This window comes from Xyrauchen texanus, chromosome 28 (genome assembly GCF_025860055.1).
Source record: "Xyrauchen texanus isolate HMW12.3.18 chromosome 28, RBS_HiC_50CHRs, whole genome shotgun sequence".
In the NCBI taxonomy this organism is placed as follows: Eukaryota; Metazoa; Chordata; class Actinopteri; order Cypriniformes; family Catostomidae; genus Xyrauchen; species Xyrauchen texanus.
In genome coordinates, this window is record NC_068303.1 from 14,041,903 (window position 1) to 14,056,980 (window position 15,078).

Here is a 15,078-nt window from a genome sequence, read left to right on the forward strand (position 1 = left end):
GAGTGACAGTTCCTGTTGTTGCAGAGGGCTGTTAGTGTTGTGAGCTCAAATGTGGAGTCAGATAACTGTATCTGTCTACTGTGAGCTGTCTTAATGGAGAGACCCCTAACCATTATGAGACCAGACTGAGCTTCTTAGCTGCTGCTAATCTCACTTACACACACTCCTTATTCGCCTTCTTCGCTTTTTAACTTGGTACCAATTTTCTCTCTCAGTACTGTTTAAAGGTACATATAATGGAAAATGTATACATGTGTATGTACTCTAACATACACAATGCAAAGCTTCCTGCACAGTCCATCGAGACCAAACGAAACTGCATAAGATCACATGCGCGAATATCTGCGCTCGCACGTGGATTTCTTTTGCTTTCTTTTGATCTGATCTGCTTGATCAGATCACTGTGATCACATGTTACTGCCAAGTGTAAACTGGACCATTTGTTTGCAAGGCATGTACATGTACATATTTTGTTTGTAAAGTGTTACTCCACTTTAAAACACTGAGTGTTAAACAGTGCTGCTTATAGCAGTGTTGTATTTTGTTGTGTGAAGGCAGCGTGCTCTCGAGGTGTTTGGCTCTTGTTAACTCTAATGTCAAGGGTTTCGGTTCTTGCCAGTTGGGAAAACAGAAGCAATCATTTCCTCAACATTGGCAACCTCTAATGATTGGCTTCATGCGCTGCCTGTCATCTGGTAGAGTGATACCAATCATTAGCTCATGATGTGAACTGTATTGATGGGTTGTTGAGGTGGGTGGGATTTTATTGACTGGTTCTACTTTTACATGTGTGCTATGGGATTTTGACTTATAACTTTCTTTGGTTTTTATTTTCTTACATTTATATGTGGATCTCGGAGAACCACTTTTGTATTTTTGCATCTCTATAGATTTCACTTTTGGTATCACTCCGCTTGTTGATACTGCTTTGGATTCTTTTGGAGCTATTTTAATTGACAAGAGAAAAAAGCATGCTAATATACAGTTCAGCACTACTGTACTCTTGCTTGTATCATATTTCTTTACACAATAAATGCTTTCATAACTCAACATGTCTTAAATTTTAACTGGATAAGTGAAATGACAATATTAGCATTACTGAGAAGGTCACCAGAGGACTTCTGGTGCATTAATAAAACATGTTTATAACACTTATTTTACTTTACTTAAAAAGGAACTACATTAAAACTGAATGCACTATATGTGAAATAAAATGTATATGGGGTTCCTTCAAGGAAAATAGCTAGATTCCTGATTAATCTAGACTTATCACAAAAAAAAACCTAGATTAATCACAAACAATTGTTACAGCATGAATATGAATGCATTTTTTCAATTTAAAATCTTGTTTGCAGTGAATATGGCTCTCATTTTAAAAGGCGTTCATTGTACTATAAAAATATATTTTTAAATCATAAAATAAAAACACGTCTCAGAAATCAACACTTTCCTCCCCAGTGCAAAAATGTGTTTTATTGAAAGCTTAATAAGCCTGGCAGTGTGAATGTGACCTGATAGACCTGTTTTTTTGAAAAGTGAAAATTGCTCAATGCTCTATTTATTTTTATTTTTTCATTAATGCCAGCTTCTACTTGAAGGCTACAATCCATTGTTTAATAATTTTTAAATATTTCTACTAACATTTTGGTACAGTGACAAGCCTAGCTGCCTCTGTTTTTTGTTTAGTTTTTTCTGACATCACCTTGTGTGTTGTTGCTGGGACAACAGGCAATGCTAAATTATTGGTAATTATTATATGTTGGTAAGATTTAAAAAAAAAAAAAAAAAAAAAAATGTATAGTGGCAAATCTACACTGATCAGCTACAACATTAAAACCACTGACAAGTGAAGTGAATAACATTTATTATCTTGTTTCAGTGGCACCTGTCAAGAAGTGGGATATATTAGGCAGCAAGTGAACCATCAGTTCTTGAATTACATGTTATGGAAACAGGAAAAATTGGCAAGCGTAAGGATCTGAGCGACTTTGACAAGGGCCAAATTGTGATGGCAAGATCAACTTGGTCGGAGCATCTCCAAAACGGCAGGTCTTGTGAGATGTTAGTACCTACCAAAAGTGGTCCAAAGAAGGACAACCGGTAAACTGGAGACAGGGTTCCCAAGGATGCCCAAGGCTCATTGATGCGCATCTGGTCCGATCCCACAGAAGAGCTACTGTAGCACAAATTGTTGAAAAAGTAATGCTGGCCTTGATAGAAAGGTGTCAGAACACACGCACTGTAGCCGCAGACTGGTCAGAGTGCCCATGCTGACACCTGTCCACCGCCGAACGCGCCTACAATGGGCACGTGAGCGTCAGAACTGGACCATAGAGCAATGGAAGTTAGCCTCATCTGATGAATCATGTTTTCTTTTAGATCACATGGACGACTTGGTGCCTATGCATTGTTTATTTGGTAAGAGATGGCAGCAGGATGCACTATTGGAAGAAGGCAGGCTGGTGGAGGCATTGTGATGCTCTGGGCAATGTTCTGCTGGGAAGCCTCGGGTCCTGGCATTCATGTGGTTGCTACTTTGAGACGTACCACCTACCTAAAGATTGTTGCAGACCATGTACACCCCTTCATGGTTACCGTATTCCCTGATGGCAGTGTCCTCTTTCAGCAGGATAATGCGCACTGCAAAAATTGTTCAGGGATGGTTTGAGGTACATGACAGAGAATTCAAGGTGTTGACTTTGCCTCCAAATCCCCCAGATCTCAATCCGATTGAGCATCTATGGGATGTGCTGAACCAACAAGTCAGATCCATGGAGGCAACCTACAGGACTTAAAGGATCTGCGGCTAACATCTTGCTGCCAGATACCACAGGACACCTTCAGAGGTCTTGTGGAGTCCATGCCTCGATAGGTCAGAGCACGAGGGGGACCTACACGATATTAGGCAGGTGGTTTTACTGTTGTGGCTGATCGTGTAAGTTGTTGTTCCTCTTAGTTGAAGTAAGACCACGAAAAGATGGTTAATCATTTAAGCTCTGAGGGTGTTTTTTATGATTTTCAGTTTCAGTGGCATACCCAAACTAAACCCATCTGAACCAATCCGATTGGTTTAGTGTTCCATGTTGCTACACCCTTTTCGATGATGTCACCTGTTCCAATAAATCTAACGTGTTTTCAGCCAGATTGCAAAAACTGCTGTGTGCACATTCTACTTCGTATCAATTATCTAATGATCTATGCATCCGATTACCTTGTGTGTGGGCTGGTTTGAAAGATAATCTGCTCATCTTATTAGTAGTATGTATAAATATAAGAATTTTAGGTTCTTTTTATTATTTGTGAAGTTATAAGCAAAAATGCGGCATATGAGCAACACCTGTTCACATGAAACATAAATGTCAAAGACATATACTTAGATATTACTCACTAAATTTTTTTCTGTGAGTACAACATATGGCTATTTGATTTGTTTTTACTGATTGCAATAATATGTACAGTGCAAAATTTTTCATTAATTATCAAAACGGAGCACTTCTAATTTGTCTGCAAATTTCGAAGCACTTCTTCAGTTTACACAAATGTCACTTTGGGTAAAACAGTGTTGTGTTGTTTATTTTTATTGTACTCTTGAGACTTTTGCTCATTCTATGTAATGCCATATAAAAGTCCAAATATTTCGCCATGCATCTGGACAGCGAAAAGCTCTCCTCCACGGAACAGACATTTATTTGGTTGAAGGAGCCAATTTTTTTGGTTCCATGACTATTCTTTTTTTTTTTTTACTTTTTAAAGGTAAGCAGGCCAAAAATGTAGCTATTCCACTAGGAGTTCACTTTATGCAGTATGTTTCTATTATTTATGTATTATTTTATATTGGTAACATTCAAAGCGAATCAGTTTTCATTTTATCCATCTTTATGTGGCAAGTGTCTGTGAGAAAAAGAGACTTTCAAAGCAATAGCACAATTGTAGGCTAACTAACACCCTACCTTCATACAAAATAATGATGAAACATAACACTAGAATAAAAATAGAACACAAAACGAATATTTCAGCTCATTGCTAGAGAATAATTCTTTTTTTTATTTGCCCATAAATGAGTAGAAACCGTAATTGTTACCATGAAACTTTGTGCACATGAACTCCCACACAACATTGTAATATAATCACTCAATACGCTTGTCCATTTGTAAATTTGTTAATACCAATATGAATACAGTACATTTCCAGGAGAAAATCTGATACCAGTTTACCTTAAAAAATCTGTTGTCTCATTGATTGTGTTTGGACAGGGCTTCCTTGTCCAGTCTTCAATCCTGTTTCTCATGGGCATCTTTGTTAAGCCGCTATGAAAGCATGCTTATTTTTTTACCTGCTTTCAACAGGTTGATTGTTCTCTGTCTCTGGTGCGTCTGGGAAAAGAGCAGAACATTCCTGGGCTGGAGGTGCTGTGCGACGACCTGGTTACCATGGAAACGCTAGTCTACGAGACGTCATGTGACCTAAATCTCACACTGAAGGATCTGCAGCAGCTCAGGGACATTGACAAGCTCCGCCTCCTCATGAAAAATGTATGTTCTGGGGCTGCTTTCTCCTTCTTGACCGTCTACTGTCTCCTTCAAACCATTTTACTGTCATGTTCACATTTATCACTAGTCTATACATACAGTGCAGAGTCTGCAGACATATCTACTGCTTTGTTCAATTTCATCTGTGGTGCCACTAAACACACTGTAAACATCTCATATGGTTTTAATTACCTCTGCTGGTCTCAACAGCCAAGCATATACTGTATTCATTCAGATCTTTACAGCTATGTTAATTTGTGTGTAGAGTTGTGTTTACAGGGTTGGTCTCATTAAGACTGTAGTGAGCACATCCAGTGAGGCTGTTTTGATTTAATGCTTTCATTAAAAATAATTTAATACTCATTTGCTCATTTAAGGGATAACGCTTTTGAGTGGGTGAATTGCTATCTTAGCATCTGTTTACCAGTGATAATTCAAATATTTTCCAGGGGAACATTTTGCTTCTTTATGGCCCTGTTTACACCTAGTAATAACATCTGTCTTGAGTGATCACAAGCGGTCAGATGAGACAAGTCACCATTTACACTTGTTAGTAACGTGTTTCAAATGCAAGCCTTGTGCAAGTACGATGTGTCCTGGGTTGTATGAAGATGGATTAGCATTTACTATGTGGTCATATCGTATTATATATGCAATGAGGTCACTTATTGCTGGCTACCTACAAATATGGTTTGAGTGATTAGATCTCAAAATGTTTTGGAACCTGTTTATACCTGTATTTACAATTGTGATCAGATCGAATGAAATGGAATTTAATACCTGGTTTAAATGGGATCTTAAACTGCTGTTACAGTTTCCTATGTAAAATATTTCAGGTTAATAGTACACAATGTACTGCTACTATTAGCAATAATGGATTTCCCTGTGTTTTAGTCCAGTGAGGACCGATATGTGAGGAATTCATTCCAGTGGATGCTCCCGTTTCTGCACCGTTATGAGAGACAGCGGGGGGGTTCTGCTTGTAGACTGCTCCGAGAGTATCTGGTCACCCTTGCCAAAGATGATCTCACGCTCCCACTCAAAATCTTCCAGCACTCCAAGCCAGATGTAAGCAAAACCACACAAACAAGTGTACTTGGGTTTCTAAATGAGGATGTAAATATACTACTAACCGTAGCCCTACCCCTAAATGTTAACTTTTTGTTTCATTAGAATTAAAATGTATTATAATAATGTAGATTTGCCGCCAAAGTACAGTACTGTGCAAAAGTCTTAGGCACATAAGATGTTTTACAAAAACATTTGTCTTAAGATGGTTATTTATATCTTCAGCTTGTTTTTCAATAGGAAATATACATTTTAGAATCACAAGCATTCCTTTTGCAAATTAAATAGGAAAGAATAGAAGAACAGGGAATTCTGCAACACATGACATTGCCCCCACAGAGCCCACCACTGATATTGAGACAGTCTGGGATTACATGAAGAGACAGAAGCAATTGAATTAAATAGATAGAAGAACTGTGGTGAATTCTCCAAGATGATTGGAACATCCTATCTGCCAACAACCAGGAAAAAGGTGTACCTAGGTGAATTGCTGTTTCGAAGGCAAAGGTGGTCACACCAAACAATGATTTAGGTTTTTTTTTTTTTTTTTTTGTATGTTTACTGGACTTAGTTTGAAGCTAATCAATAAATAAAAACTATTTATAGCATTATTTTTTGAGACTTTTGCACAGTATTGTCTATTTAAGTGAAGCCACACACACAAACACAAAGTTTGTGAGGATGTTCTATTGACTTGCATTGTCCTGAAAGGAAAATAGTTTAGATCCTGCCCCTAAAAATCACATTCTGGACATTATTTTTGTTTTATTTAAGATTTATTTGGTCTATTTGTGGGCCTTACTAGTGCAAAACCTCACAAGTCGATTTTATGGTGTTTTACTATATTTTTGGGGGCATTTTCAAAGATTTGTTGTTCATAAATATAGCGAAACAATTACCCTGTATTCTATACTAATCTGGTTTTCTATTTAAATGCAGTATTGCAGCACTGCTAATATTGTTGGCTCCTTTAAAATAAACTGCTTGTGCTTTTCCTCATTTGTAAGTCTCTTTGAATAATAGCGGCTGCTTAATGAAAAAATATACTGTTATTTAATATCACACACACAGACACACACATATAAGGGGGGTCCAGTGAAATAGTAAGCTAGCTAATCCATTTCTTATTTGGAAGTCTTGCACTAACTTGATAACATTTTATGGCTTTATGGCACGTCTAAGGCATCAATTTCCCTCACAGGAAATTAAGAAAAAGTGGTTGGAGAGAAAGATGGTCTATGATGTTGTGCATGGCTTTTTGTGGCTGTGTTTTTGAATCAAACAATTTAATGTTGTGTGGAACAATATCCAATCTAATCCACACTAAGATGATTTTATTGTACTTTTGTGCTTGCAAATTGCTTTTTCAGAGGAAAGAGGGCATGAAGGTGGTTTATGCAAAGTTATAATAATACAAGTTTCAGCTTATGTTTCAAAATCAGTGGAGGAATTCACTAAAAATGAATTTCACCCACTTATAGCATTGTTTATTGGCACACGCTGTCTTTTTTGTTTTAGCTCTCGATTTACTTTAGGAATTCAAATCAGGTAATGTACACAAACATCATGTGATGGGATGAACTTCATTCACGCAACTCCAATCTCTTTTAAATAAAATTGTTTACTGCCTGCTTGTGTTATAGCGCAACGTTAATTGCTGCAATCAAATAACGTTGAATTTTGCAAATAAGGTTTAATCTAATTCTCATACAATGGAGGCATGTTTGAGCTGAAAATAATTATATTTACTTCAATTAAATAATGAATAATTAAATAATGAGTTATTTCAGCACATTTAGCACCTGGCTATACTAGATTGTTGGTGGTTAGTATATAAGAGGCAGATGGTGGGATTGTTGCAACAGTGAATTTTCCCTCCTAGTCTGCATGGGCACATTCAAATATTTCAACCAGTTTATGATGCCCAAAATGCTGTCTAGCTCACTAGGTTTTGATACGTGTAGCCATTTTGTACCCTTAACATTGTTTTTTTTTAATCTTTCAGTACACTTAATCATGTTCTCAGATCAAGAAATATGACAGTATTTGTTTATGTCTATTCTGCAGTGTCATCCGAAAATCATAGGAGACTCTGATCAGCTGATGTCCGTGGCATTAGAATGTATCTACAGCTGTGAAAGAGATGACCAGCTTGCACTCTGCTACGATATACTTGAATGTCTGCCTCAGAGAGGACATGGGTGAGCACACTCTCTCACAAAGTGCTAGTCATCACACAACAACACGCCACTTTTTATCCTGGATCAACTGAATTTGAACTGAATTGTTTATACCAAATCATATTTATAGCAGACATCGTTCTGTGTTTGTTTAAACTCATTATACATTTAAATTTCTTATCGTAATTCAACAGTAAATTATTGACATTAGCCTGCAGTTCTGAGGTCTCGGAGATGAGCAATTGCTCTACTACAGACTTTATTTTCAAATCAAGAAATCTTCAATATGCAAATTAGGATATGCTCACAATATATTAGGGCTGTCAATCGATAATTTTTTAAAATCTAATTAATTAGAGTATGCTGGTTATTTTAATCAAAATGAATAACATGTTTCAATTTTTATGAAAACAAAACCCCCCAAGTAAATATAATTTAGTAGATAACAATTTAAATAATTATAAATATAATATATAACATATTATAATATAGATAATTCAAATATATTACATAATATAAATGTTTTGGGGCAGCAGGCAATTAAACCATTTGTACACTACTAAAAATGCATTAAGTCAAAATATTGTTTGGTTTATTTCTATATTATTATAAATGTATTTGTTTTCTCCCCTTTTTCTGCCCAATTTGGAATGTCCAATTCCCAATGCGCTCTAAATCCTCGTGGTGGCCTAGTGACTCAGTTTGAGACCGTCAGTCCATGGATCTTATCACGTGGCTTGTTGAGTGTGTTTACTGCAGAGATGTAGGGTGTGTGGAGGCTTCACACTATTCTCCACGGCATCCACGCACAACTCGCCACGTGTCCCATCGAGGGCGAGAACCACACATTATAGAGACCACGAGGAGGTTACCCCATGTGACTACCCACCCAAGCAACTGGGCCAATTTGGTTGGTCATGATACTTGGCTGGCTTCATTAGGCATGCCCTGGATTCGAACTCACGACTCTAGGTGTGGTAGTCAGCGTCAGTACTCACTGAGTTACCCAGATTCCCTATTTCTATAGTGTTGAACAAACCTATTATTGGCCTACGTCCGTCTGAGTTATTTTTTTACTGTTGGTTTATGTTCTCATGTGTCAGAGGGACTTTGGTTGCATCGCATTTTACTAGTTTTCAACATCTTTGGTTATAAGGGCTGTTTTTTTAGTATGCTGTGTCAGTAAATGCAGTTTAAGATATGAGGGCAAAACGTATCTATGAAAAGCTGTGCTGCTTGCTCTCGATACTCTTGAAGCTTGAGTGCTAAATGACCCCTACTGCCACATTAGAGTGGTACTTGATTTGGTCGGATGGTAGAATTAATTCCTTATTAATGATTTGATATACTGTATGTATTGGGGGTATGATTAATTGCGTTCATTTTTATATTGTGTTCTTTTCATATGGTTAATCACATTAAATCAACAGCCATAGTTAAACTTTAGCTAATGTAATGATGACCTGATATTGAATCTTTAAGTCATCGTGAAATTTCCTGAAGACCTTTCAACTTGAGCATATCTGCAGAAGACCCCAATATACAAAACCCCAAAAATTGTGACATTTTGTCTCATGAATTTTAATAAGGTTACCTGAATGGTCCATTCAGTAAGGTTACCTAGCAACGTCGGCATGAGCTAAGATATCAGCATGTCATGAAGTCAAAAACACTCAATCCCCCCGGAGACCAGGGTTGGTTGGCTACAGATGTTGGTTGAGTTGATTTCTGGTCATTTTGACAATATTTTTACAAAAGTGTTCAGATCTAAATGTTCACTCTCTTGAACTACGCTGATTGATTCTGTCAGTACATCTGAAAGATTATTTTATCTATGTCAAAACAAAAATGCAACTTAAAATGTTATAGAAATAATACCAAGAAAGATTTTTTAAATATATTACATTTAGGAAATTGTGATCAGCTATCAACTATATTTTGATATAAGATTTGTTAGCCTGTGATAAGCTATGCTAGATGGCCAACAACATTTATTGAAAGAGTGTGAGTGGGGTTGGTTAGAACATTGTGTTTTTGGGTGAGTTATCCCACTGGGTATAAAAAAAGAATAGGTCATATTTCATAACCTTTATACACTATTTACCAACTTAAGACCTCTAAAGACACACATACTGGATATAAAATAATTCATAAAAATAGTAATAACAATATTATTTTACTATCAGGCCTATTACACATAAACACGGTTCAAGCCAAGACAATGTTTCAATTAGTTCCTTTCATTTATGTGATAATAATTTTTTTATATATATCTTGTATAACTCTTTAGAGACCCGGCACATATATCTATCGAAAATGTATGTACAAAATGGCCAGATAGTGTCACATTTTCAATTTATTATTGAAAATATAAATTAGTAAATAATGAACTATTATTTTATATATTTTAATGTTTTATTTTTCATAAAGTGAAACAACAAATCAGGACAATTCTAGAACTGGCTGTCAAGCACATATTGAGCTACACATAACACATAAGATACACATCAGCTACACCTAAGTTACACATACATTACACATATGTATTTTCTCAGGCACTTATTGAGTCTAAATAAATGAACAACATTATTTCAGAAGTACACTCAAATGATAATAGTCATATTGTACCGTTCATGTGTTACACTTGCTATAGTTTATTTCAATGTTGTTTCTATGCTAGTAATGTCAAATGTAAATCAAATCAATCACTGACACAACCCTATACACTTTTGGTACTTAAACTATAAATTATTTAAATTTGTTTTATTTTGTTTTGCACAAATGTAACTTTTTTGTGTGTTACACTATTTTTAAGAGATAGAATGAGGAATGAGGAATACTAAAGAGGTTTGTGCACATCTCCAAAAAATGGATGATGTCCCGGGTCTCTAAAGACTTAAATTAAATGTGTTTGTTTATATAGCACATTTCATATACAATGGCAATTCAAAGGGCTTTACATAACAATGATAAAGTACAAGATACATAATTTTTTTAATTTAAAACAAATTAAGAACATGAACTAAGAATGAGAAAAATTATAAAATAGTTTAAATGATTCAAATGAATAAAATAGAAAAATAATACAGAAATAAAATGATGCAGTGAATCAGTAAGTGCAGCACAATGTTCAGTGAATAAATGCACATTTAAACAGAAGTGTTTTCAGTCTAGACTTGAATGTGACTATTGTTGAAATACACCTGACCTCTTGAAGCTGGTTCCAGCTGCCTGTGGCATAATATCTAAATGCAGTCTCACCTTGTTTTGAGTGAACCCTTGGTATTTCTAACTGATGTGATCCTAATGATCTGAGAGGTGTGTTAGGTTTATATTCAACAAGCTTATCTGCAATGTATTTAGGTCCTACGCCATTAAGTGATTTATAGATGAGTAATAGTGCTTTACAATCAATTCTAAAAGTAACTGGAAGCCAGTGTAAATTCTGGAGGACTGGAGTAATGTGCTCTGATTTTTTTGGTTCTGGTGAGAATCCTGGCAGCAGAATTCTGAATGAGCTGCAGCTGTCTAATGGTCTTTTTAAGAAGGTCAGTGAGAAGTACATTGCATAAGTCCACCCTACTGGTGATGAATGTTTTTCTAAGTCTTGACTGGATACAAAACATCTAATTCTTGCTATATATTTTAGATGATAGTAGGCTGTTTTAGTTATTGCTTTGATGTGACTACTGAAACTATGGTCTGACTCCAAAATGACACCAAGATACCTGACTTGATTTTTTGTCTTTAAACCCCTGCAGCCAAGGTATGTGTTCACTTTGGGAATTTCGCCTTGTCATTGTTTAACTGAAGGATTCTTCAGCACATCCAACTATTAATTTCATCAATGCACTTGCACAGAAATTCTATAGGGCTTTAGACATTTAGCGATAGACTATAGGTAAATTTGGGTGCCATCTGCATAGCTATGGTAAGCAATTTGTTTCTTTTTCATAATTTGGCCTATAGGTCAGGAGCGGTACAAGAATTGAGCCTTGTGGGACTCCACATGTCATGGATGTCCACTCAGATTCACGGTTCATGTTTATGATCGGAGGGTTAATGATAGATGACAAACATGTGTTGTTCTATTGTCCTTCTTTCAAATAAACTGTTTGTTTTTCTGTATGTTGCATTTCTCTTAAAACTAGTATTAAAAATTGTTGCGTTTTAACACTGTGCCAACCTTCTCCAATATGGAGTTGGTTGGCACAAATGCACAACATAACTCTGACCAATAATTAACAAAAGTCAATTAATATTTGGTTACATTGAATGTTTGTTTTTTCCTAAGATCTTTTTGCAGCGACTTTGGGTATTTTTACGTTTTACATTTACATTTATGCATTTGGCAGACGCTTTTATCCAAAGCGAATTACAGTGCACTTATTACAGGGACAATTCCCCCGGAGCAACTTGGATTAAGTGTCTTGCTCAAGGACACAGTGGTGGTGGCTGTGGGGATCGAACCAGCAACCTTCTGATTACCAGTGATGTGCTTTAGTCCACTACGCCACCACAGATATTCAACAAAGTATGAAAAGTGTGCCAACCAACCCTGGTACACAGTTTACTGTAAGCCCCTGATTAGCTCATTATTAAAACAGCATGTGTCTCCTTTTCTTGTTCTCAATATATGCAGTCCCAGGCTTTGAGATGTGTCAGTATATGCGAAAAGATTTGCTGTTTTTCTCGCACTTGATTCTCTCTTGAGGCAACAAAATAACACATTTCCTGCAAAAAATAATGCGCTATGGGAAATTTGGTGTCACTTTATCCTGAGGGGTCAGCATTATTATACCAAGAACAATATTGATACATTCTAGAAACACCATCTGTCTTTTTCTCATTCTCACCATTACTCATGTCTCTGTTGATAGAAAACCTCCCTGTACCTTTGCACGGCCCTTATGTGTTTTTACACATCTATTTTAGTGCAGGAATCAGTACTTTAGGGCTGTTCCAGAGCCCTTCCTATTATATTTGCTGCTACTGGAGTATGTGAAATGCGTATGAATACTCTAAAGATATGGGAAGATAAATGAAATTACTGGTACTAAAACAAAGTTCAGTCAAGTAGACATAAAAAAGCTAAATCAATATTCGATGTGACCACCTTTGCCTTCAAAACAGCACCAATTCTCCTAGGTACACCTGGACACAGTTTTTCTTGGTTTTTGGCAGATAACATTTTCCAAGCTTCTTGGAGAATTCACCACTGTTCTTCTTTCTATTTCGGCTGTCTCAGTTGCTTCTCTCTCTTTATGTAATCTCAAACTGAAACGATGTTCAGTGGGGTGCTTTGTGGGGGCCATGACATCTGTTTCAGGATTCATTGTTCTATTCTAATCTTATCTATTAGCAAAAGTAATGTTTGGGAGTCTAATATTTATATTTCCTATACAGTGCATCCGGAAAGTAATCACAGCACTTCACTTATTCCACATTCTGTTATGTTACAGCCTTATTCCAAAATTGATTAAATTCATTATTTTCCTCAATTCTACAAACGATACCCCATAATGACAATGTGAAAGATGTTTGTTTGAAATCTTTACAAATTTATAAAAAATTTTTTTTTTAAAAATCACATGTACGTAAGTATTCACAGCCTTGCTCAATACTTTGTCGAAGCACCTTTGTCACGAATTACAGCCTCAAGACTTTTTGTGTATGATGCTACAAGCTTGGCACACATATTTTTGGCCAGTTTCTCCCATTCTTCTTTACAGGACCTCTCAAGCTCCATCTGGTTGGATGGGGAACATTGGTACACAGCCATTTTCAGATCTATCCAGAGATGTGGATATGGGCTCTGGCTGGGCCACTTAAGGACATTCTCAGAGTTGTCCTTTAGCCACTCCTTTGTTATCTTGGCTGTGTGCTTAGGGTCGTTGTCCTGTTGGAAGATGAACCTTCTCCGCAGTCTGAGGTCCAGACCACTCTGGAGCAGGTTTTCATCAAGGATGTTTTCCTCGATCCTGATTAGTCTCCCAGTTCCTGCCGCTGAAAAACATCCCCACAATATGATTCTGCCACCACCATGCTTCAATGTAGGGATGGTATTGGCCAGGTGATGAGCGGTGCCTGGTTTTCTCCAGACATGACGCTTGCCATTCAGGCCAATCTTTGTTTCATCAGACCAGATAATTTTGTTTCCCATGGTCTGAGAGTCATTCAGGTGTCTTTTGGCAAACTGAGGAGTGGCTTCCGTCTGGTCACTCTACCATACAGGCCTGATTGGTGGAGTGCTGAAGAGATGGTTGTTCTTCTGGAAGGTTCTCCTCTCTCCAAAGAGAAATGCTGGAGCTCTGTCAGAGTGACTATCGGGTTCTTGGTCACCTCCCTGACTAAGGCCCTTCTCCCCGGTTCGCTCAGTTTGGCCGGGCAGACAGCTGTCCTGATGGTTCCAAACTTCTTCCATTTACGGATGATGGAGGCCACTGTGCTCATTGGGACCTTCAATGCTGCAGAAATTTTTCTGTACCCTTCCCCAGATCTGTGCATCAATGCAATCCTGTCTCGGAGGTCTACAGACAATTCCTTGGACTTCATGGCTTGGTTTGTGCTCTGACATGCACTGTTAACTGTGGGACCTTATGTAGACAGGTGTGTGCCTTTCCAAATCATGTCCAATCAACTGAATTTACCACAGGTGGACACCAATCAAGTTGTAAAAACATCTCAATGATGATCAGTGGAAACAGGATGCACCTGAGCTAAATTTTGAATATCATGGCAAAGGCTACATGTGATTTTTTTTGTATTTTTTGTTTTTATTTTTAATAAATTTGTAAAGACGTTGTCATTATGGGGTATTGTGTGTAGAATTTTGAGAACAATAATGAATTTAATAACTTTTGAATAAGGCTGTAACATAACAAAATATGTGAAAAGTGAAGCGCTGTGAATACTTTCCGGATGCACTGTATATATATATATTAATATATCAGTGAAACTGACTGCTATAAAAACAGGTGCACAGACACCATTTCCTCAGAATTTCTTTCTTTATCTATTGTCTCGAAACCCTCTACACTTCACCGTCGATACACACGAGCCAGTGGACAGAATCTTCACCGCTCTTTTATATATATATATATATAAAAGAGCCACTTACATGTTCGCTCTGTAAGTGTTCATTGTCGTAAGATGTCGTTCCTTAAGTGTTCATTGTGCGAGAGACATCCCGCCGTCAGACAAGCATGAGAGCTGCGTTTTCTGTCTGGGTCACGCAGAGTCAGCTCTCATGGAGACAGAATGTTCTCACTGAGAGGACATGAGTTTCAAGCCGCTTTGCT

The 15,078-nt window shown here is 37.0% G+C and overlaps 1 protein-coding gene across 1 annotated transcript in view; it reads left to right on the forward strand.

Annotated features, from left to right (window-relative positions):
* Positions 1-15,078, forward strand: part of LOC127622474 (NBAS subunit of NRZ tethering complex-like) — a 281,526-nt gene that overhangs the window by 69,991 nt on the left and 196,457 nt on the right. Inside the window, 3 exon segments of the mRNA XM_052096575.1 lie at positions 4,347-4,532; positions 5,424-5,597; positions 7,665-7,798. Of these exon segments, the coding sequence (XP_051952535.1) occupies positions 4,347-4,532; positions 5,424-5,597; positions 7,665-7,798 (494 nt within the window).